We start from the raw sequence: 23498 nt of genomic DNA on the forward strand, positions 1-23498 counted from the left end.
GAGAATCTTAGTTCTCTTGGGCATCATGCCCTGGTTTGGAAGCTTCCCAAGTTTGTGTGGCGTCTAGGACTCTCTGGGGCCAATAGCCATGGCCAGGTCCTTTGTGAGATGTGTTTAATAGATGTCAAGTTGGATCAGAAAGGCTTCTGCATACTAATTCTGGGTCTGCTCCTGGTTGTTTTTTTTTTTTTCCTGTGGTTTTAAGCCAAACAGGAAAACTTGTCCGCACTTTAGTTTTCCCATTAGGCAAATAAGGAAGACGCTATTTCTCTGTCAAATGTCTCAACACCTTAATACACAGACACTTCAGAATAAGGGGTCACTAATAGTGTATCTGTTGTGTTTCTGTCCAGGCTGTCGAGATAAATGTCAGGCCTGGTTCACCAGTGAGATCTGGCAGGTAATCCCGATTCTTGCAGTGCCAATTTCTCTTCCTCAGTTTCCTCTGTGGCCTGGTTTAATTTTATCTGCGTTTTGGTCATCCTAAGCACTCTATGGATTAGTTCAGTGCCAGTATGTCTCCCCCAATCGTATTCCTACTCTTGGCAGTTAACCCACCTCTGGTTTTACTGAAAAGATCAAGGCTAATTTGATGACTTGGACTTTCTCGTCCTTCTCATTTCCTGTGGACATATCTCCATCTCTGTGGTTATCTCCCAGTTTCAGACACAAAGTGGGGGGGCATCTCTCTTCTTCCTCTCCAGAGCTAACCCTGTCCTCGTCACTTTGGTCCCACCCTCTGCCTCTTCCTATTCCACTTTTTACTACTTACTTGCACTCCCATATCTTAGTTCTCCTTTGCAATGGTTTTCTAACGTGCCCAAGCTTTATTCTATTTTTAAAAGCACACTAAAGAATCGAAATGCCTTTGCTTGACCTTGTTGTGTTTTCTAGTCTATTTATTGCCTTCCTTTTGCAGCAAGATATCTCAATTTCCTCTTTCCACATCACCCCTTAGATTTGCTAGCTTCCTTTCTCCGTTGCTGTTGAAATTGCATTCACAGAAGTCACCAGGGGTGCCCTTCTGGGCCCAGTCCGAAAAGGGTATTGTTTTAGCCTCAGTCTTACTTTCTCAGAGGCATCGTTTTTTCCCCCTCCACTTTTTTCTTTCAACCTTCCATTCTGATATACTTCTCCGGTTTGTATTTGTTTGCCTATCTCTCCTAGTTAGATTGCCCAGACTTGCCCACTGCATAGCATTGTGGCTAAGAGTCTAAGCTCTGATATTAATTAACCTGCCTGTGGTTGAATTCTAATTCTGCCACTAAGTAAATGCATGGCCTTTGGCAAGGTCATCTCTCTGTGCCTCAATTTCCCCATTCTTAAAATGGAGATGGTAAGAGTACTTACCTTAGGTTTGCTGTAAGAATCGAACAAGATAGTCTATGAAGTATTTGAAGTATTTATTTACCCCAAAGTTTGGCACATAGAAGAAACAGTCAATAAATATTACCTATTAGCATAACAATATGCTCCTAGAGCTTTGAAAATATAACCTTTTTCCCCCCTTTTTGGACATATTATCCACATTGGATATATTATCCATACCCAACACAGAACCAGACAATAAATAATTATTGATAAATAGATTTATGCACGTGGTTGAAGAGTCCAGGGAAGGAGGAAGGATGAGGGGAGGGAGGACCCAAATCCTGCAAGTACCATTACACCCAGGTTTTTGGTTTGTTTTGTGTTACCAATAAATCACTTAAATTGTTGAGAGTTTAAATCAGTCCTTTCAGGACCTGTGGTGCTTGTTGAACCGGAAGGGGCATCAACAGTTAAAGCTCTAGTTGTTGGTGCACCAATCAGTCACAGTGAGGCTGCTTGGCCTGGAACACAGTGTCCCGGCCTTAGATTAAATGCTGCTCTAACAGGATTATGGAAGGGAGCGCTACAGCTGCGGTTTGGTGCGGAGGCTGCCTGGAACCCGTCCATTGAGTGATGCTGCCATCTAGTGGCGCCACGGGGGAATGGTACTGGGCAGAGCCGTTTCCATTTGGTGCAGAAGAGCCTCAGAATTGCAGTCCTTTCTTTAGAAAAGTGGGTGAGACTCGAAGTGAGGGGAGAATACGGGGGAAATACAATAAGGGGGAGGAGGAAAAACACCTCAGCACAGTTTGAGGAGGTAAAGGGCAAAAGTGATGCTTGTGCCCACCTAGAACAACCTTGTCGGTAGCACAGGACAAATCCCTCCCCCACCCTAATACCGTCGAAACTTTGACTTTTTTCCCCTTCACTTTCCAAAACTCTGTACTGACTCGTTATCCAGAACAGACCCTGCTTCACCTTTTCATTCCCTTCTTCTGTGTTAGGAATTCAGGGCTGGGAAAATTGAGCCGAGTCATCCCATCTGGCAACCACGCCAAGAGCAGCAGCCCCTCCCTCCGAGTCGCCCTGGACCAGCGCTCCAGCCGCAGGCGCAGCAGCACCTCATCACTTGACGGCCGCAGGTAAGGGCCAGCCCGGGCTGCAGTGGTAGAAGGCCAGGTCCCCTGGGACTCCCTAGTCCTTTCTGGACTGTCACTCGGTCACTGGTATCAGAGGGAGTTGACGTTCTCTTTGTAAAACTGAAGTGGGCAATGTTGACCGTGAAGTCAATTCTTTTTTCTTTTCATAAACTATGTCAATCCAATCTATATCGATCCATCTATAACCAATAGATGGATTAGAGACCATTGTATTAAATCAGCAAACAGCTTTAGGATGACAGGGGACTGAAGGGAAGATAGTGATGCTTCAAACTGAAGTGTCTACACAGTGTGTCAGCGCACAGGAAGACACTGCTTGGGAGCTGGCTGTATCTTAGAACATAGTGATAGGAAGTATAGATTTTGGAGTCTGCAACTCCACTCTGCCACTATTAGCTATTTGACTTTGTGTGAGTTGTTTGTTACTCTTAACCCCGATTTCCCCTTCTCTAAAATGGGTGTAATTAAACCTACCTCTCAAGATTATTGTAAAGATTAAATGAAATACAGAAAAGGCTTCTCATTTGAGAGACTGGGACTAGATTTTAGAGTTTAGAGAGTTAATGGAAGAAGTTGGTTAAAGCAGACAATTATAGAAGATGATACATACCTTAAATATTTTATTTTACCTTAAAATATAGAATTTCCCAATCTTTTTCTCCCCTTCTTCTGCCTACCCCCCCCCCCCAACTCCGGTTCAAGCAGTTGTGCAGGACACAGCTCCCTGGTTCCGCCAGCTGAGGCAGTGGCCCATTGGCCACTCACAGCAGCCTACACTGACTTCCAGCTACTCATAGCAGCCCAGCTCCAGGGAGAGCTGTTGTTCATAATCTTGGCTATACAGGGCGCAGCTCCCTGGCCCATGTGGGAATTGAACAGGCAACCTGGGCGTTAGGAGCACGGCGCTCCAACCATCAGGCGGGCTTGAATTTCCCAATCTTTAATGTTGGGCCATGGCCTTTCCTTTGAATGGATTTTCCCCCTAGTTGCTGTTGTTTGAGTTGTCTTACTTGCATAAGCCGAGCACAGAATACCTCATCTATGAATTCTACTTTTGGTTTCTTTCAATGTAGTGAGAACGTAATGACATCTAGAAAGACATTTATAAAGTCACTCTCTGCAGAATCATTCTAATTCCAATAATCATTCCAAATTATTAAACTTTTCCCCAAACTTTTACTGTCCACACCTCATTAGATAGCAGGGTTTTTTGTTTGTTTGTTTGTTTGTTTGTTTTAACAGTTTCCCATTGTTGAAACTTTCCAAAACACTCAACCTTGCTTTCATGGAAACAACTTTCTTTGTATATGCATATTTAATCAGTTTCTATAATATTCAAATTTCACAGTTACAATAACAAGTACAGCTGCTATAAAGTGATTCTTGGTAAGCATATAAGGACTAGTGGAGCGGAAGTCGGGAGTTAGTACTATCCGCCAAAAGCATTGGTTGGTACAGTTCACAGAGGGCCTGGAGTATACGGTTAACCTGGCAAGTTGGTTAGGCAGACGTCAGGTAAAACAGCTTCTCCTGCAGTGTATACGAAGTGCAAAATAAAGTGCCTAGCATATACAAGTGTCCAATAAATGGTGCTATTAATATTATTATTATCATTGATAAGTTCAGGGTTGAAAGGATTATTAGAAATCAAATAGTTTCTTCTCCTCATTTTACAGATACGATCAAAGTGTTTTACAATTCTGGCCTTTATAATATACCTTTTGGCTTCAATAAATAAAAGGATTATTGACCATAAACCTACTATTTTGAGTCAGAAGGATTTAAATTTGCAAAGGCACCTAGGAGTCAGCATAAAGCCCCAAACATGGTGAACACATAATGTGATATATAGATAATGTATTACAGAATTGTACACTTGAAACTTATGTAATTTTACTAACAATTCACCCCAATCAATTAAAAAAAAAAAAAAAATCTGAGTTGGCCCAGTGGCTCAGGCGGTTAGAGCTCCGTGCTCCTAACTCTGAAGGCTGCCAGTTCGATTCCTACATGAGCCAGTGGGCTCTCAACCACAAATTTGCCAGTTCAACTCCTCAATTCCCGCAAAGGGTGGTGGGCTGTGCCCCCTGTAACTAACAAAGTCAACTGGACCTGAAGCTGAGCTGAGCCCTCCACAACTACGATTGAAAGGACAACAACTTGACTTGGAAAAAATCTTGGAAGTACACATTGTTCCCCAATAAAGTCCTGTTCCCCTTACCCAATAAAATCTTTTTTTAAAAAAAGTCTGAACAGTGATTACAAAAGTAATCAGATTCTTAAACACATATCAAATTATCCAAATCTCTTATCTTGCAACTTTGTACATATTTCAAAATAAATTACAACTAATATTAAAAAAAAGCCCCAAACAGTCTTCTAAGTCACCCCAAATCCATGTGTGTTCAGGGAGACCAGGTACAACCACAATGTGGCAATGAAACCAAGCTGCAGGGTCGGGGGATGGTAAAAACAGGGGCCAGGGCATTGGCCCAGGAAGCACTTCCCAGAGGAAGAAGAATTCATTGAAGAACAAGTGGGGATGCATGAAACTACAAGCAGAGCCAAGCCCATGGCTTCAAGGTGGCCAGGTGGCCTCCAAGCCTCGGTCGCAGTAGACTAGGCACTTGTGATGACCAGAAACATCCACCAGAAAAAACCTAGATCTCATAGCAAAGAACAGCTGTTTGGGGGTGAGTGGTCTTGTAGGTGCAGTTAGATTACCTAAGAAATCTTTGAATCCACGTACTATGTTTTTTCGTAGTTTCTTTTAAATGTTCCTCTCTGAGATCCTGTATTGTGACAGATGGAAATTATCTTTTTGTTTGATTGGACTGGGTCTAAAGAAGTTAATTTGTCGGAAAGGAGAGGGGAGGACACTGCAGGCAAGAGGGAGGGCAGGTGGGTGCTGGGAGTTCTTTAAGAAGCTGCAAGCTCATGAGACACAAAAAGCTCCAGATGAGGGGCTTTGGGACCCTGACTTACCTAACTTATTTTGTTTTGTTTCTTAAGGAAACTTAGTTTAAGAATAGCATCCAAGAAGAGCGCACAAATCATAGCCTGTACAGCTCGATGTGATTTGCATTTTATTTTGAAAGTGAAATTCAAGGTGCTTCACAAATATCTGCCTTCAATCCCTTGTTCTCTGCAAAGACACTGACGCTTACCCTGAGCCCCAGCTGCTCCTCTGACTTCGGGGCCTCTCCTGACGCATGGCCTCAGATTAATGCAGTATGTCAATTCTGGGGTTATCTCATTTCCAGTGCAGAGGATGTGTATAGCATCACCCGCCACCTTGTAAAAACTATGCTTCCTCCGATTCAGTTCCAATAATTATGGGGTAGGCCTGGAGTTTATAACAAGCACTCCAGGGGATTCAGATGTGGGAGGTCCAGCCAATTGTGAGAAATGCTTTTGTTGCACCAAAGACTGAGATGAGCCTGACAACCTGTGAAACTGAACTAGGTCACAGGTTTTATCTTGTGATGGGCAGGTGGGGAGGTGGGGAAGGGTTTGCTAGCACAGGTGGTGAGCTAGAGGTAAAGCCCTGTATGAGTGTGTGTTTCTCACCACATGCTAACTCTTCCACGCAGAGCGCTCAGCTCTCATTTACTTTGCCTTGCTCAAGAGCCTTCCGTCACCTTACATTCTAGATGTGCCATTAAGAAGTGACAAGTCTGGCTAGTTGGCTTCTGAAGCCTGGAAGGCTGCCTTGGATGGCTGCAGCCCTCGTCGGCTGTGCAGACCCTGCCTGAGAAGTCAAGTGTAAAGAAAGGGAGCCAGGGTTGCTTTCCTCCCAATGGAGAGGAGCTTCAAGCATGACTTTCCTATGCCTTGCAACAGAGACACCAGCTGTTTTATGACGAGGCCTGTGCCCTCCTTGGTGAGTGGCCCTCAGCTTGAGGGATCTTTGCTTCTTTTCAACTCCCCATCCCAGTGGTTAGGCACCCGTCAGCTCGGATACGGAGCATTCAACCTGAGGAGTGGCAGGTTCTACTGAAACAGAAGGTCATGTGCAGAAAACCTCCAGAAGGAAACCTCTAACCTTTAAGCACAGTGGTGTGTGTTGGGATTTTTGTTGTTGTTGTTATTGTTTGCCTCAGTGTGAGTTTTTAAATCCCTTTATTCTGGAGAGGAATGGCATAGTAATACTGTGGTTTCATTCTCTTTAGGTAGTGGTTCCCAAAGTGTTCAGACCAGCAGCATCCCAGTATCTCTTGGGCGCTTGTTAGAAATGCAAATGATGGGCCCTGCTTCAGATGTACAGAAGCCAAAACTCTGGGAGTTAGGTCTGGGGATCTGTGTTTTAACAAGTCCTCCAGGGGATTCTAATGCATGCTCAGGTGTGAGAACCACTGGCTTAACGTAAAGCGTATAGGAATGCCTTTACTCAAGCAAAGAAAATCTTGCTAATTGGTAGGGGTGCGATTTTCTGGGTTTTGATTTGGGTCCCTCATTGCAGTGGTGGGGGACGTCTGCTTGTCAGAGGTGAAGAAGAAATAGAGACTGGGGGCTGTGATGCAGGGTCTCAGCTCCCGCCACCCGCACAAGAACACAGGACATGGTGAAGCCAAAAAGGAGCACCCACAGAGCCATAGATAGGGGAGTCATACCACCATATTCTCACTGGCAGCTGGGTTGGAGACACAGGGAGCAGGAGCCACATGATCCACAAACTGTCATCTGCTTCTCTGCCAACCAACCAACCCCTTGCTAACTGCAATCCGCTCTTGCTAGCTTAGCCACGTCAGTTATATCAGTGGCTAATGGCTGACTGGTAATAGCTGATGGCCAACTAGTCACAGCTGATGGCCATCTACTACCCGAGCCAGCACCTTTCCACATGAGGCCGAGAGCCTGGAAACTGCCCTCAGGAGTTATAGGTGAAGAGGTGTTTCCATGCACTTCTCCAATGACTTCTGACCAAGACAGCATTACTGAAACCACCAGGGGGACAAAACAAAGATGGTGAAGAGGCCAAATCCCCATGCATTTCCAGGTCAGTCAAATGCTTCAAAGCACAGCTGTTTAACAAGGCTGGATTCTATCAACTGCCTGCATTGAAATAAGTTCAATACTCAAGCACAATCAGTAGTGTGGCCAGCTTGTCCTGGGTTGCCCAGGACTTTCCTGGTCTTAGAACTGAAAATCCCTTGTCCCAGAAAACCCCTCAGGCCCAGGCTAACCATACTGGTTGGTCATTGGACCAACTACCCATTGGAATTACTTGGTGAGCTTTAAAAATGACTGCTGCCTGGGCCCACCTCCAGAGAGATGACTGACTTGTTCTGAGGTGCAGCTGGGCCCTAGGAGGTTTAAAAGTTCCTTGGGTGACCCTAAAGCAGCCACGATTGAGAACTACTGCAGCTCCTTGCCTGTCACTTCTCCTACTAAAAACAACTTAAGAATCCAAACAAACAAAAGTTAATGGTTCAGATGAACTTGGACCCATACCACATACCATATATAAAAATGGACTCAAAATGGACCAATAACCTAAATATAATTAAAACTATAAAAATCTTAGAAGAAAACATGAGGGTAAATTTTCATGACCTAAATTTGGTAATGGATTCTTAGATATAACAGTAAAAGCACGAGCAGCAATACCAAAAAGAGATAAATTAGGCCGTCAAAATTGAAAACTGTTGTGCATCAAAGTCATTATTAAGGAAGTGAAAAGACAACCTACAGAATGGGAAAAATATTTGTTAATTATATATCTGATAAGGGTTTAATATCCAGAATATATAAAGAACTCTACAACTCAAGAAGATAAACAACCCAAGTATAAAATGGGCAAAGGATTTGAATAGACATTTCTCCAAAAAAGATATGCAAATTACCAGCAAGCACACAAAAAGATGCCATTAGGGAAGTGCTAATCAAACACACAATGATATACCACTTAACACCTACTAGGATGGATATAGTAATAATTTAAAAAACTGGAAAATAACAACTGTTGGTGATGTGGAGAGATTGGAATTCTTGCACACTGCTGGTGGAAATGTAAAATGGTGCAGCCACTGTGGAAAACAGTTTGGTGGTTCCTCAAAAAGATAAACACAGTTACCATGTGACTCAGCAATTCCTGGGTATATACCCAGAAAAATTGAAAGTAGATACTCACACAAATACCTGTACCCCAGTGCTCATAGCAGCACTACTCACAATACCCAGAAGGTGAAAGCAACCCAAGTGTGTATCAGCAGATGACTGGGTAAAGAAATGTGGTGTATCCATGTAAGGGAATATTATCCAGACATAAAAAGGAATGAAGTAGCAATACATGCTCGAAATTGAATGAACCTCAAAAACATTATGAGAAGAGAAAGAAGCCAGACACAAAAGATCACAATGTTGAATGATTCCATTTATACAGAATATAAAAAATAGGTAAATTCATAGAGACAGAAAGCAGATGAATGGTTGCCAGGGGTTGGGAGGAGGGCAGAATGGGGAACGACTTCTTAGTGGGTATAGGGTTTCCTTGTGAGGTGATGAAAATTTTTAGGTGGTGGTTTAAACACCTAAACATTTAAAACAATTAATTGTATGTTATGTGGATTTCACCTCAATTGAAAAAAAAAAAAAGAATGAATGGTTCACTCTTATCTACAAAATACAATTGAAACTAAAGTCTTTACGGTCAAAGTCCTCCAGTTGGCCTTTACTTCCTGTAGCCTTATCTTTTACCACTCTCCTGTATTAATTGTTTTCACTACCAAGACCATGATACTAACTACCTGTCCACAGAATCCCATTGGAAGTCCAGTGTATCAAATACACTTCTGACTCTCCTTTCAAGCTCACCCACATGCTGTGGGAGGTCTCCACCATCTGTTCCAGCCATCATCTTCTCTTGATTCTTGTAGATCTTAACTTTACACCCTCACACTCAAAGTGTGGTCCTGGGACCATCAGCATTGGTGTCCCCTGGGAGCTTATCAGAAAGGCACACTCTGGAGTCCCCACCCTAGACCTACTGAGTCTGAATCTGCATTTTTAACAAGTCCTCTGATGACTGGAGAGCACATTAAAGTCTAAGAAGCTTGTACTACTTGACCTCAAATAGGCTATAGATCAGAATCACTTTGTGAGCTGTATTTGTTTGTTTGTTTATTTATTTCCCCCTTTTTCCCCCTCGCCGCCCCACTCCGGTTCAAGCCATTGTTTCTGTCTAGTGTAGGACACAGCTCCCTGGCCCATGCTGGTATTATGAGCCTTGTCCTCCCTCCGGCTGGGGCAGTCGGTCGCCAGTCGGCCGGTTGGCTGCTCACAGCAGCTCACGGCAGCTCTCACTGGCTGCCAGCCGCTCATGCTGGCCGCTGACTGCTCTTGGTAGCCCACCACGGAAGCCCCCGGGGACAGCTGTTGTTCACAATCTTAGCTGTAGAGGGCGCAGCTCACTGGCCCATATGGGAATCGAACCAGTGACCTCGGCGCTAGAAGCACAGAACTCCACCTGAGCCACTGGGTCGGCCCTGTATTTATTTATTTATACCATATATTTTAAATAATATATGCACATGGTAAAATTATAAACTGTATATGTAAAAACAAAGTGTGAAAAAAGTAAGTCTTTCTCCTACCTCAGTTGCTCACATTTCCACCCCAGAGGCAATTTTTATTAAAGTTTCTTGGGTATTCTTCCCTGTTCTACGAATATGCAAGCATATACTGTGTTTCCCAGAAAATAAGACGTACCCTGAAAATAAGCCCCAGTTAAGATCGTCAGCCAGATGGACACATTTAGTACGTTATGATAATGTTCCAGAAGAAGATGACATGACTGTATTTGAATAAATGTAGATTGTTGTACATGAAAAAATAAGACATCCCTGAAAATATGCCCTAATGAGTCTTTTGGAGCAAAAATTAATGTAAGAGCTGGTCTTATTTCCGGGGAAACACGGTATGTACATATATTAGATTTACCTCCCTCATTTTGCTTTTACACGAACAGTAGTAGCACTCTTACACACTGATTTGCACTTTTCACTCAACAGAACGTTTTGGAGCTCATTTTAGCACATGTAGATCTGCCCAATATTCCTTTCAATGACTGCATAGGAGTCATCCGATAGTTGCATAGTTGTAATGTATATGTGTTATTTATTACATTGCAGTTACTAAAGGACATGACACTGTTCAGTACAAAACTACAGTGCCTGTCCTTTGTGTATGTGCCAGTGTAGCTGTGGGGTGAAAAATTGCTGAAAGATATGTGCATTTTTTTTATTTTAAGGAGGGCACAGCTCACAGTGGCCCAATGTGGGGATCGAACTGACAACCTTGGTGTTATTAGCACCACGCTCTAACCAACTGAGCTAACCGGCCACCCCGATAGACTCATTTTAAAATTGTAGGAGATAATATCAAAATCCCCTCTAACATGCAGTACCAATTTACGTTCTTGGGGAGCATTTAAAAAAATCCAAAATTTCAGGCTGCTTTTTACGTCAGCGCTCTGTGGGTGGGGCCCAGAATCTGTATTTTATTTCTTTGGTGATTCTGATAGAAGACTGCAGTATGAAACAGGAACCACAGCACTCTTGACCCTGGTGCTATGATTCCTCCCCGGGCTGCCTGGAATTGCTCTTTATCTTTTTATGTGACTGTCCCATCTTGTCACCAAGGTGACAGGTTCCTAAGGAGAGGCTTCAGGGATGGTGCTTCTTTATATTCTTCCCCAGCACAGTACTTTGTATAATGATACTTGACGCTTGTCAATGATGAGGCTTCCAAGCGTGTTTGTGGCTCATTTGATGACTTTGTTTTTCTAGTTCCATGGACCAAACACAGAGAAGAATGCTGGGCCAGCCCCTTTCCATCCTCACCACCCAGCCCAAGAAGAAAAGGATATCAGTGATGTCTTTCTTTTCCAAGGTCTGACACAAAATGTTATGAACAGATGTCCCTTGCCAGCAGCCGCTTTATAACATGTGTGCTTGCCTGTTCTGCAGTAGGCTCATTCTTGTGAGGTTCCTTCTTCTGAAAAAAGTTCGATGACAGTTCTTATCACATGGATAGAATATTTATAGAATAACAAGAAGATAATAACAATAACAAGTTAAGACAAATTTAGGTTGCTGTGAAATTATAATAAAAATATAGACTGAACTGCAATGAATATTCTGAAATAATGAGAAGACATGGTAGTCACCTAAACACCAACAGGGCCGTGAATCCAGTCTCCAGCGCCCCATCCAACCACATTACTCAGGATGGTGGAGACATGGCTTTTTCTCGGATCTTGACTGCCTCTTGCATCGTCTTGGTTCTGACTCCAGGACATGTTGCCACATCCCGTGTTGTGCACAACACCAGAGCCTTTCTGGTTTCAGGGCTCCTATGCACACCACAGAAGGTAGCCCATCGCTAGCGCTGCACTGAGAGTTCAGTCACTGATGTGCACCTTTCTGCATTAGCCACACAGCATTTCCCAATCTGCATTATTCATGCATTTCTTTTCCTAATCTTAAGTGCTGAGATGGGGCATCCTTCTGGTGTCCTGAGATGTGTGCAGATGTGTTTTGCTAATGTCTTTCAAGGTGTTTAGCTACAAAGTAGAGCAGAAAAATGGAGAAGAGTTGAAGGAGGAAGAAGGATCCAGGATGGAGAAAGAAGGGGTGAAATTCAGCAGGCGACACAGGAGGGATTGAGATTGGGGTTGGAGTTCTGTATGACTCGGAACACTCCCAAATCAATACATTTTGACTCACCACCCAGGTCTCTTGGAAACTGAGGTTCCAGAAGTCGGAGCCTCTGAAGAATGTGTTTTTCATCTTGGCCGAAAGAGCCCGGGACCCCAGTGCTAAAAAGCGTTATATGGCAATGAGGAACCTGGGAACCATGGCTTGTGAGACCCCAGACAAGGTAGGAAGGCGGTGCTCGGCCAGCCCTCATGGCCTGGAGGCCCCAGGACAGGGATATGGTACCTCATGACCTCATGTACTAGTTATCTATTGCTGTGTAACAGATCACCACATACCTAGCATGTATTAGCTCGCAGTTTCCTTGGGTCAGGAGTCCAGCTACAGCTTAGCGGGGTCCTCTGTTCAGGGTCTCGCAAGGCTGCAGTCAAGGTGTGGGTCAGACTGCCTTCCTTTCTGAAGCTTAGGGTCCCTTCCAAGCTTAAGTGGCTGTTGGAAGAATTCAGTTCCTCCCAGTTGTAGGACCAAGGTGTCCTTGCTGGCTGTCAGCCAGGGGCCACCTTGAGGTCCTAGAGGACACCGACTCACAACGTGGTAGCTTCCTTCTTTAAGGCCAGCAGGAGCATGTCACCCACTCCTCTCTGCTAAGATGGAGTCTTATATAACATAAGTAACCATGGGAACGACATCCCATGACCATTGTCCTATTCAATGGGCCAGAAGCAAGTCACTGGTCCCTCCCACACTCAAGGGAAGGAAGCTGTACAAGGGCATGACTCATTTGGGGGTATTTTAGGGTCATCACACCTCAGTATTATCAGCCTTGGGAAACAGCTGCTGGCAGGATTCACACAGAGCTGGACATCACCCTCTTTGGTGAATTTATTTTCTAATAATTTACGCTTGCTTAGTAAAAAGATGTTTTCCCCACCTCCTCCTTTAGCATCTGTCAATTTCAGTGAGTGTTTCCTCTTGTCCCCTATAAAGGTACCCAGAATGCCCTAAAAACCTAGATCACCCAGGTGTACCGCCCTCCTTGGCATGGCCTGTCCAGCCTTGGCCACCCATTGGTCAGGCTCCAGATCACTCTTCCTGTTCTCTTTCTAAGACTGACTTGGGTCAGCTTAATGGAAGTGTTTGTATTTTAATGAGAGTTGTTGTGGCAGGTCCTAACGAAAGCCATAATCTCTCAGTTCAAGTCCTAGGTTATTGGACGATTAGAAGTGGAGTTGCTTTTCAACTCAGGAGAGCAATCCCTGTGCTACTACTAATACTTTTCAAACTTTGAAAACAGGTGAGAAAGTATAAGAGAATTGTCCTCGACCTGCTGGTACATGGATTGTATGACCCCATGAGTTCTGAAGTCATCCACGAGAGTGTGAAGACTCTAACCATCATCCTGGGCAAGACCCAGGCGAAAGGTCTGGGCTCTTTCTTCATAGACATCACTCTTCAGACCAGGACCCTGTTAGATGATGTAAGTGAGACGACTCAGAAACATTCTGGGTGATGAAAATCAAAGTGGGGTTAGAAACATGAGCCTTGGGTAGTATATTGCTCAGGGAACAAGATCTCTATTATTCACTTATTTATTATCAAATCTTATTGAGAGACTAGCACTGTACTGAGTGTTATGGAAGATGTAAAGAAGAATAGGATTCCAAAACTACCCCTTAAGTTTTCTTGTAATAGAGAAGTGAATATGTGTATAACGATGGTGATGATGGTGACAATACCAGTAAGTGTTCAATGCTCTTTCATAAATGTAACGATAACAATAGCATCTAGTGAGCATTTAGTGTGTGCCAGGCACAGTACTAGGCAATTTACATGGATTAGCTCATATAATCTTCACAATAACCCTGTGAGGTTATCACTATTATTATCTTCACTTTATAGTTGAGGAAACCAAGGCACAGACAAGTTAGTTCACAGAGCCAGTAAGTGGATATGAAACCAGACTTTTTGACTACAGGGCTTGCACTCTTAACTGCCAGGTGCCAATCCAGGCTAACGAAAAAATGTACTGATGTGTTGTTTAGTCTGAAACTGTGAACACTCTGAGATCCCTTCTGTGCAAGTTAACCAGTAAGCCTACTGTAGACATACACACACACACACACAGCAGTGAAGAAAATGCAACACTAATTTCTGTGCATGTCACATGTGCTAAAACAGTATTTTTAAATATGCCACCAAATGATCAGTGGTCTTCAGTCTTGCTGTCTCTGTGATGCCCGGTTCTGGTACTCCTTGCCCCCAAGGAGATCTATCCCAGCCCTGTTTTCTCTGGTTCACCTGGAGCTGCACAGGACCAAGAAACACTGACAGAAAAGTCCCTGCATCAAGAGTCAGGACACGGCGTTACTATCCTGGTTCTCTGTTACCTGATGATGTGGTGGCAAGTCACAGAAAGGCCCTGAGTCTCCTCACCTGGGAAGGAAGATACTTGGACCAGACAGCGCACCTTGGAGAGGAAGAAAGGGTTAAACCCACAGACACACACTCAGGGACAAACCGGCCAGTCAGACTAAGAACAGCAAGAGTTGGCAGGGTGTCAGAGAAGAAACATAACTGTTATTTCTACTACAGATGGGAGAAATTCAAATCAAAGGTAAAGAGACATGACCTGGCAAAAACGCTGGAAGTAATAAACAGGGAATGGGTCAAATGAATTATGATACAGCCAAAAAAAAATTCCTTTATGCATTGACATAGAAAGAGCTCCCAGATATATTGTTTGATGGAAAAATCAAGGTGCAGAACAGTGGAATGGTATGCTTCCATTTGTGTAAAATTTGAGAAAGGACTATATAATATGTATTTTTTCTTCTTCTTAATTTTCTGGAGGGATACACACAAAATTTATAATGGCTAGCTTGTAGGTAGGGAAATTTGGTAGCAGGTGGAAGGGGGTAGGAAAGAGACTTTTTTAATAATTGTTTTTTGTTATTTTTAAAAATAATATTTTTATTTTTCAATTACAGTTGCAATACTATATTATATTAGTTTCAGGGGTACAACACAGTGATTAGACATATATATAACTTATGAAGTGATCACTCCGATAAATCTAGTACCTATCGGACACCATAATCGTTATTACAATATTATTGACTATTTTCCTTATGCTATACTCTACATCCCCATGACTACTGTGTAACAACCAATTTGTACTTCTTAATCCCTTCCTCGTTTTCACCCAGCCCCCCAAACACCCTTCCCATCTGGCAACATCAAAATGTTCTCTGTATCTATGAGTTTGTTTCTGTTTTGCTTGTTCATTTATTTTGTTCTTTTCAGATTCCACATATAAGTGAAATAATATAGTATATGTCTTTCTCTGTCCAACTTATTTCACTTAGTTTAACACCCTCTAGGTCCATCCATATTGTTGCAGATGGCAAGATTTCATTCTTTTTTATGGCTGAGTAACATTCCACTGTATATATGTACCACTTCTTTATCCATTTATCTATTGATGGAAACTTAGGTTGCTTGTATATCTTGGCTATTGTAATTCTGCAATGAACATATGATTGCATATGTCTTTTTGAATTAATGTTTTGGGTTTCTTCAGATAAATACCCAGAAGTAGAATTACTGAGTTCTTATTTGTCTCTTGTTATAGCCTTTATTTTAATATCCATTTTGTCTGTTATTAGTATTGCTACTCCAGATTTTTTGTTTGTTTGTTTGTTTCCATTTTTATGAAATATCTTTTTCTATCCTTTTACTTTCAGTCTGTGTGTGTTTTTCAGTGTGAAGTGAGTCTTTTGTGGGCAGCATATGTAAAGGTCTTATTTTCTTATCCATTCAGCCGTCCTATATCTTTTGATTGGAGCATTTAATCCATTTACATTTGAAGTAATTTTTGTAGATATGCAGTTATTGCCATTTTAATATTCATAATTTTTTCTTCTTTGTTGTTGTCTCCTTAAAGTAGTCCCTCTAACATTACTTGTAATACTGTTGTGGTTGTGATGAACTCCTTTAGCTTTTTCTTGTCTGGGACGCTCTTTATCTGCCCTTAAATTCTAAATAATAGCTTTGCTGGGTGAAGTAATCTTGGTTGTATGTCCTTGCTTTTCATCACTTTGAATATTTTTTGCTAATCCCTTCTGGTCTGTTAAGAAATCAGCTGACAGTCTTATGGGGGCTTCTTTGTAGGTAAAAAACTGCTTTTCTCTTGCTGCTTTTAAGATTCTCTCTTTGTTTTTAACCTTTGGCATTTTAACTATGATGTGTCTTGGTGTGGGACTGTTTAGGTTGATCTTGTTTGAGGCTTTCTGTGCTTCTTGTGCTGATATGTCTATTTCTTTCACCAGGTTAGGGAAGTTTTCCATCATGTTTCTTCAAATAGGTTTTCAATCCCTTGCTCTCTCTCTTCTCCTTCTGGTACCCCTATGATGTGAATGTTTTTATGCTTAATGTTGTCCCAAAGGCCCCTTGAACACTCCAGATTTTTTTGGATTCTTTTTTCTTTTTGCTGTACTAATTGGGTGTTTTCTGCTACCTTATCTTCTAAATCGCTGATTCAATCCTCTGCTTCATGTAACCTACTGTTGATTCCCTTGAATGTATTCTTTATTTCAGTTAGCATATTCTTCATTTCTGACTGGTTCTTTTTAATGTTTTCTATTTCCATTTTTACATTTCCATTCTCTTTGTTAAAGTTCTCCCTGAGATCATTGAGCATCCTTATAATCAGTGTTTTGAACGCTGCATCTGGTAGATTGCTTGTCTCTATTTTGTTTAGTTCTTTTTCTGGAGCTTTGTTCTGTTCTTTCACTTGGGACATATTTCTTTATCTCCGCATTTTGGCTCCTTCTCTGTGTTTGTTTCTATGTATTAGGTAGAGCTACTATGTCTCCTGGTCTTAATAGAGTGGCCGTATGTAGCAGGTATCCTGTGGGGCCCAGTGGCACAGTCTCTCTGGTCACCTGAGCCGGGTGCTCCAGGTGTGTCCCTTGTGTGGATCATGTTATAGTTGAGCTGTGAGCCTTTGTGCTCTTTGCACATCAGTCATCAGTAGGAGGGGATGACCCTTAGGCTGATTGGCTGAGGACTGGCCATGACTACAGTGGAGGAGCTGTTGTGCTGGGCTGACCCTGTGGAGCAGGATTCACTTTAGCAGGGCTCTGGTACCTGCCCAGTCTTCCCTTTGGATGTACTGTCCTCAGAGGGGGCCAGGTGGTGCTCTGGTACAGTCTGAAGCCGACCACTGGGCATACTGCCCATGGGTCTTCTTGGGAGGGGCCCCACCACAGGCCAAGGTCAGCTGGGCCTGTGCCCTGCCTGGGGCCACCTGGCATCAGCCACAAAGCAATTTGCAGATGGCTGCCACCCATGCTGAGCTTGGAGGTGCCAGGGAGAGGCCACACCATGAACTAAGGCTGGCTGCTGCTAGTGCCAGCATCAGCAAGAGGTACTGGGCGTTGTAGGGCGAGATGATGCTTATTTGGGGTTTGTGAACCTTTAAGAGATTTTAGAAAAATCTGTAGCATTTGCCAAGACAGGTAATTTGTATGGAAAAGCCACTGGAAGGGTCTTGGGTGAGCCAGCAAATTGAGCGTGGTGGGGTCTCAGGAAATCACGAGGGTGGGGCCAACGGTGTTAGCCAGGTTAATGGAGACTCAGATACGGTGGCTCCCTGCATCTGTATGCTGGGAGAGTGAAGCGCTCAACAAAGGAACAATGGATTCTGCCAGCACTTCTGTCTGGGGGAAAGCTGCTCTTCTAGCCCTTGCCCTGAAGCCAAACAACTCAGTTCCTCCCCTTATGTCCCTGGCACCTTTCAAGCTGCTCCCCCAGAGCTGGAGCTCAGAGTCAGTGAATCAGTCCATATATGGGCCCTTTAAGAGGAGCGCCTGGGAATCTAGTCAACCTCATCTCACTCAGCCACAATCTCCCCTGGTTTTCACAGCCAGAAGTTATGGGGACTTTGCTTCCCGACACTGGAACCCTGGGCTGGGGAGCCCCATATGGGGCTAAGGCCTCTTGCTCCTTAGGGGGGTGTCTCATAAGCCAAGATATACCTCCTGATTTTTAATGCGCACATGTGGGTGTGAGACCAGCCCATTCTGTGTCTTTGCCCCTCCTGCCAGTCTCAAGGTGGCTTCTTCTGTCTGGCCTTCATTATAGGACTTCTGTTCAACTAGACTTCAGGTGAGTCTCAGTGATAGTTGTCCTGTAGTTTAGTTGTAATTCTGATGTGGTTGTGATAGGAGACAAACACAGCATTTACCTCCTCTGCCATCTTGACCAGAAATGTGGTTATTTTAAATTTTGAACCATAGAAACATATTCTATTTCCAAAATATTAAATAATGAAGAAAAAAGCTGGGAAGCTGGGAGAAGCATTAATGATCGCCAAGTCTAATCCTATCATCTGCCAGAGAAAGAGGTTCCTTGAAGACTCAGCTCATCCCCGCCCAGCCAGCTAAGTGCTTTAGACTGGATCTGATAGTCCACCCTGTAACATGCAAGAAAGAGTGACGGTTGTGATTTTTCTCTGATGCAGTTGCCTTTTGGTAATGACTTGCATTTTGTTGTTTTGTTCACTGGGGATCCACAGGAGAATGACAGCCTGAGATACTCAGCCTTTGTCTTGTTTGGGCAATTGGCTGCCTTTGCTGGGCGGAAATGGAAGAAGTTTTTCACCAGTCAGGTTAAGCAGACTCAAGATTCCTTCCTGATCCATTTACAGGATAGAAACCCCCAGGTTGCCAAGGTAAGTCAATGACTAACAATTGCATGAAATCTCTGTCATTCATAGAAGGAGTTGTGTTGTAGCCCTGTTGAGTTGAGATGCCAGACTCTTAGTTTGTGCCAGTTCAGTTATAAATACTTAGTGGCATATCCAAATGAATCCTGGGAAAAGTGCCTCTTTAATGTGTAATCTCTCTCAGAGCAAGAGTGTTATTTTCCATTTTCTCCTGCCCCACCTGCCCAATGCCTGCACCTTTCACTGCTAGATGAGCTCAGGTTAATGGAGGGTGGGGCAGAGAGGCTCAGGTCTAATCCATAGGCCAGCAGCCCACATAATGAGGCTATTTATTCATGCCCAGTTAGCTTTTTCCATTGCACCTAGTATAGATTTCCCACCCCTGGCTTCTCAGTGCCTTATGGAGCTTTTGTTTTATTCTTGGAGAAAGTGTTTCCTAACAGGGTTGGATCGATCACAGGGCTGCTTTGGAATGGGACTGGGTGAGTGTTTCAAAACCATTGGGATCAAAGTGTTCTACCCAACCACTTGTCCTTTTTTAAGTGGGGTGTGTGTGTGAAAGAGAAAGAGAAAGAGAGAGAGAGAGAGAGAGAGAGAGAGAGAGAGAGAGAGAGAGTAGATTTAAGACTCCAACGCCACTTTTGATGGGACAATAACAGAGGCTGTGGTAAACTATAAAGCTATGCCCTTACCACCAGCCCCAGATTATAGACATTATCGTTTTATAAGCATACATTCTTTAAGGTTCAAGTTTTCAAACTTCCTGGATGTCGCTTTCATACTTTCAGTGGCTCCCCAGACCACAGATGAGGTGCAATCCTCTTCTTTGCTTGGGATTATAGACTTCTCTAATATTTTTGACAATAAGATGGTAATATCATATTTCTCAGGCTTGCAAAACAACGTTTCGAGCCTGTTCCCCGTATCTGAGACAAAGGAAGGAGTGCAGCTTCCAGAGTGAAGAAGATCAAAGGAACCCCAAACTCTGCCGTCAGCTGGTGAGTGAGTGAGGGAAGGAGAGAATCCTCCCAGAGGTCCCTGCGCTCCTGGTGTGAATGCAGAAGGTGGCTGGGCACCCTGGGGAGTTATCGCCCCTAAATCCAGTCAGGCCAATTATGTTTCAATTGCATTTGTCCCATAATGAAATGTAAATGGCAAAACGCCTGGAGTACTATGCACAAAATGTATTGGCACTTCCAGTACAGGTCATTTGATGGACACAGGCAGTGATGCCTTCAACTCTGAGAATCTGAAGATGCCTTGTCTCCATGCTCTGCATTTGGCCACTGTCCACTTATTGTGTAGTTGAGGAGGTTTATTGACTCTCTCCCTCACATGCACCTTTGCTAATTCTTTCAGAGCCACTATCATCCAGAGCTCCTGCAGTACCTCTACGCAAATAAAATTCTGTAAACAACAGAGACGCAGAAAAATGGTTCCACAGGAGTGTTTTGCAGGAGGGCTAATAACGCCCCCTTTTAACTCTTCAGATGCTTCTGCTCACCTCTTGTGATCGTAATAGAAAAGGGGATGTTGGGAGAGCAATTGACGGCAAAACTAATACCGTGGAGTTGTATAACCATGTCCAAAGTAAATTTAAATTGCTTTCACATACGTCATTCTCTCCTTATACAAAGTGGATGCGAAGGCACACACTTTCTTTAAGACATTTAAAGTACATGTGGATTCAGTGCTTATTTCTCAGCTTTTTCCTTCTTCAGTGCTGTCATCTATCTTTTATTTTTAATTTCTGAGGCTTAGGAGAATAGCTACTACCTTAAATATTTTATTTTTTAATCTGCTTTTGATGCTTTGCTGTTTGCTATTGATACCTTTTCTCAGCAAGACCTATTTATAGTTGGTCAGGTGCCCAAATGGTGACTTGGAGGGGTATGTTTAGCTTCTCATAAACTCCAATAGTCATTGCATCAAAGATCATTCCAAACAAGAATTAATAAAGGAAAATAAGCTGTAAAGCGTGTGTAGAAAAACCCCAGTCTGGTGGTAACATATGGGATAATAATAAGTAAACTTTACTGAAAATATTTATAATTTATTGGGCACTGAGAGCTGTGCAAGTATTATTTAATATTCACAAGAACTCCAGGAGAAAGGTACCATTATCACCCTCATCTTATAGATGAGAAAATGAAGACACAGGGAAATTAAGTAACTTGCTCAAGATGACCCAGTAAATGATGGAGCCAGAATTCAAACCCATATGGTCTGACTTCTGGAGCCTACATTCAACCACTGTGCAGTACTGCCTTGTCATAGAATGATTGATGGATGGTTAGAAATGTAAAACAAATAAATAAATTTAAAAAAGTCTCAGTTTCTGCTCTTCTATTTAACTCAGTCAATTTTGCTTTTTTTAATGCACCGTACACGTTTTTTATTAATTTGTGAGCTAAGTACATATTTTTATTAATCAGCTATTGGCTATTATGTCAGTTTTTTGGTGATCAATCTTAGTTATATGAGGTAGGTCACAGCACTCATAAGGTTTCAAAAAAATCTCTTAGTCCCTCCCACCTTCCCTCCAACCAGATTGCTTCTAGAGCTTCTTCTATAGAAATTCTGATATTGCCACTGAACCTGGTATTCAGGTCAGACCCTGGACCAACTATGTCCATTTTGAAAATGGAAAACACAAGAGGATTATAAATGCTACAGAAAGGTCTTAATGTCATTCTGAGAATCAGGAACTCAGTTTTCTGCCCCAGCTCTCCAGAGACAGGCTCATGCAACACAGTTGAGGGGGTGAGGTATGTCCTAGGAGAGACAAAAATGTGGGAAATGGCAGGAGGGGCAGCAGGAGCCAGGCATGAATGTGTTTTCTTCCTTCCTATTTTGAATCTAGGGGCCCTCAGATTTGAATCTGGCTCTGCCAATTACTGATGTGACCCTGGGTAAGGTAACCCAGCAAGCCTCAGTTTGCTGATCTGTGAAATGGACATAATAACCCAACTCGTAGAGTATAGCTTTGTACCTTACCCACCATGGGTGTTCAACAAAGATTGGTTGAATTTATTGAATTGCAAATGCTGGTGCCTTGACCAAACATGAATCTGTCACCTCATAGGTTTTGGAATGGCTTAAAACATTAAAGTAAGGAGAATCGTAACTGAATAAGAATAGCAGGTTGTTCTTTCCCACTGGGCGCCTGTCAGGGTGTTGTGAACACTCAGGGCAGGAACAGTGCCTTTCTTGCTCTCAAGATGGCCGGATGAGCCCTGTTCTTTCTGTCCGGACCATCCCAACAGCTCCGCTAATAATTCTGTGTTGCATCTTTTGGGTGCTCTCTCATTAATAATTAACACCCACTTAATGTGTCCAAGTGTCTTCTTGTTCCTTTCAAGCTAATGAATTTCCTGCAGCAATGTGCAAATGTTGACTAGGTAATGGCCAAAGAGTCACCTTGCAAGAAGAAAATGTTTTTGAGAAATGGAGATCAGAGAGTTACAATGTCACTCCCTGCACTATGCTGCTGGTGGCACATGCCTCTGCCAGAACAAAAATGTGGCCAGACATTCAAAGCTTTCGAACATCTTGCATTGGCTGCACCAGCAGATAGAGCGTCCGTGGGGGAGAGGAGCTCATTTCCCAAATGTGACAACATGTGTGCCAGAAGGACACACGATTTGGCCTGGAAAACCTTGTTGTGCACCCTAACTTGATCACTGAATGATCTGGTTATAACCTCTCAGAGCCTCCATTCTTGCACCTGTAATAAAACCCACCACACAAGATATTCGGAGGATCAAAAGAGGTAGTCCTTGAAAACTATAAAATGTTACCCCAAGAAATGAGGTCAGTGTTACTTAACGTGGTGGCCATTCATTATTGGAGCCCATTTATACAAGGGAAAGGGTGGAAAGAATGAAATACAAGACTGGCATAGACCCCAATTTAAAAGCAACAAACAATGGACATGTAAAATCTTAAAAATAAAAAAACAGTAAAATTAGGCTTACTACATTGTTTTATCTCAGGATACTTCTCCAGATAACAAATACCCTGTTACTGCTATGAGTAATAGGATTCAGTCTACAAGTTTAACACATATCTATTCTGTAAAATTTAGTGACACTCAAACTTTTTCAGTATGATAGGAAGAGTAACATTCAGAAATAGTGGAAAACCTGACATGCTTCCTTTGGATTGTTTTAATATTGGCATCAATATTTAACTCAAAATATGTATGTCTTTGTTATGGAAGAATGAATGTTTTGAACTGGATTTAAAACTGCTAGAGTGACAGTTTATTTACTAGAGCTTTATAAGCCTGAGAAGAGTAACCCTGGGAATCGACAATGGGCAGAATGCTGGATTAAATTAATTCAAACCTAGTGAGCTCATTTTACAACTTTAGAAAGCAAATTCAATTTCCTAAACACAAATTTTATGACTTAAAGGAACCAACCAATCTATTGCACTAAACGTGGTTTACTCGATGGTCAATCTATTTTATTGGTAAGTATTGCTTCCTATTAACTATCTGTAAACAAAGAAAGGATTTTATCCTGAAAATAATGACATATGCACAATTAAATCTGTTTAGCCTTAAAAGACCTTTGCCCTACCTGGATCTGTGTTTATACCTGGACCCACCTATGTATGGATCTACCTCCTTGTTCT

The 23498-nt window shown here is 42.7% G+C and overlaps 1 protein-coding gene across 6 annotated transcripts; it reads left to right on the plus strand.

The window, feature by feature from the left end:
- Positions 1 to 1862: 1862 nt before the first annotated feature.
- Positions 1863 to 23477, plus strand: MRO (maestro). Of its 6 annotated transcripts, XM_074339968.1 has the most exons (9): positions 1865 to 2043; positions 2316 to 2453; positions 6125 to 6354; positions 11261 to 11363; positions 12207 to 12353; positions 13425 to 13607; positions 18708 to 18863; positions 19748 to 19855; positions 20217 to 23474. In XM_074339968.1, exons 4-9 carry the CDS (start codon positions 11265 to 11267, stop codon positions 20268 to 20270), a joined length of 747 nt encoding a protein of 248 aa, XP_074196069.1. In that variant the 5' UTR covers positions 1865 to 2043; positions 2316 to 2453; positions 6125 to 6354; positions 11261 to 11264; the 3' UTR covers positions 20271 to 23474. The 6 variants fall into 6 exon arrangements, with proteins under 6 accessions (XP_074196070.1, XP_074196069.1, XP_019576638.1 ...); XM_019721079.2 differs by lacking the exon at positions 6125 to 6354 and having other exon boundaries at positions 1867 to 2128; positions 20217 to 23473; XM_074339967.1 differs by lacking the exon at positions 6125 to 6354 and having other exon boundaries at positions 1867 to 2047; positions 20217 to 23473.
- Positions 23478 to 23498: the final 21 nt, after the last annotated feature.

Source organism: Rhinolophus sinicus, linkage group LG09 (genome assembly GCF_036562045.2).
Source record: "Rhinolophus sinicus isolate RSC01 linkage group LG09, ASM3656204v1, whole genome shotgun sequence".
Classification (NCBI taxonomy): domain Eukaryota; kingdom Metazoa; phylum Chordata; class Mammalia; order Chiroptera; family Rhinolophidae; genus Rhinolophus; species Rhinolophus sinicus.

Bases quoted from the DNA above. Each gene is read 5' to 3' on its own strand.
- MRO (XM_074339968.1), top strand. From the start codon at position 11,265: ATGGACCAAACACAGAGAAGAATGCTGGGCCAGCCCCTTTCCATCCTC. The intron at 11,364-12,206 runs GTCTGACACAAA...CTCACCACCCAG, and splicing joins TGATGTCTTTCTTTTCCAAG to GTCTCTTGGAAACTGAGGTT. The intron at 12,354-13,424 runs GTAGGAAGGCGG...CTTTGAAAACAG, and splicing joins CTTGTGAGACCCCAGACAAG to GTGAGAAAGTATAAGAGAAT.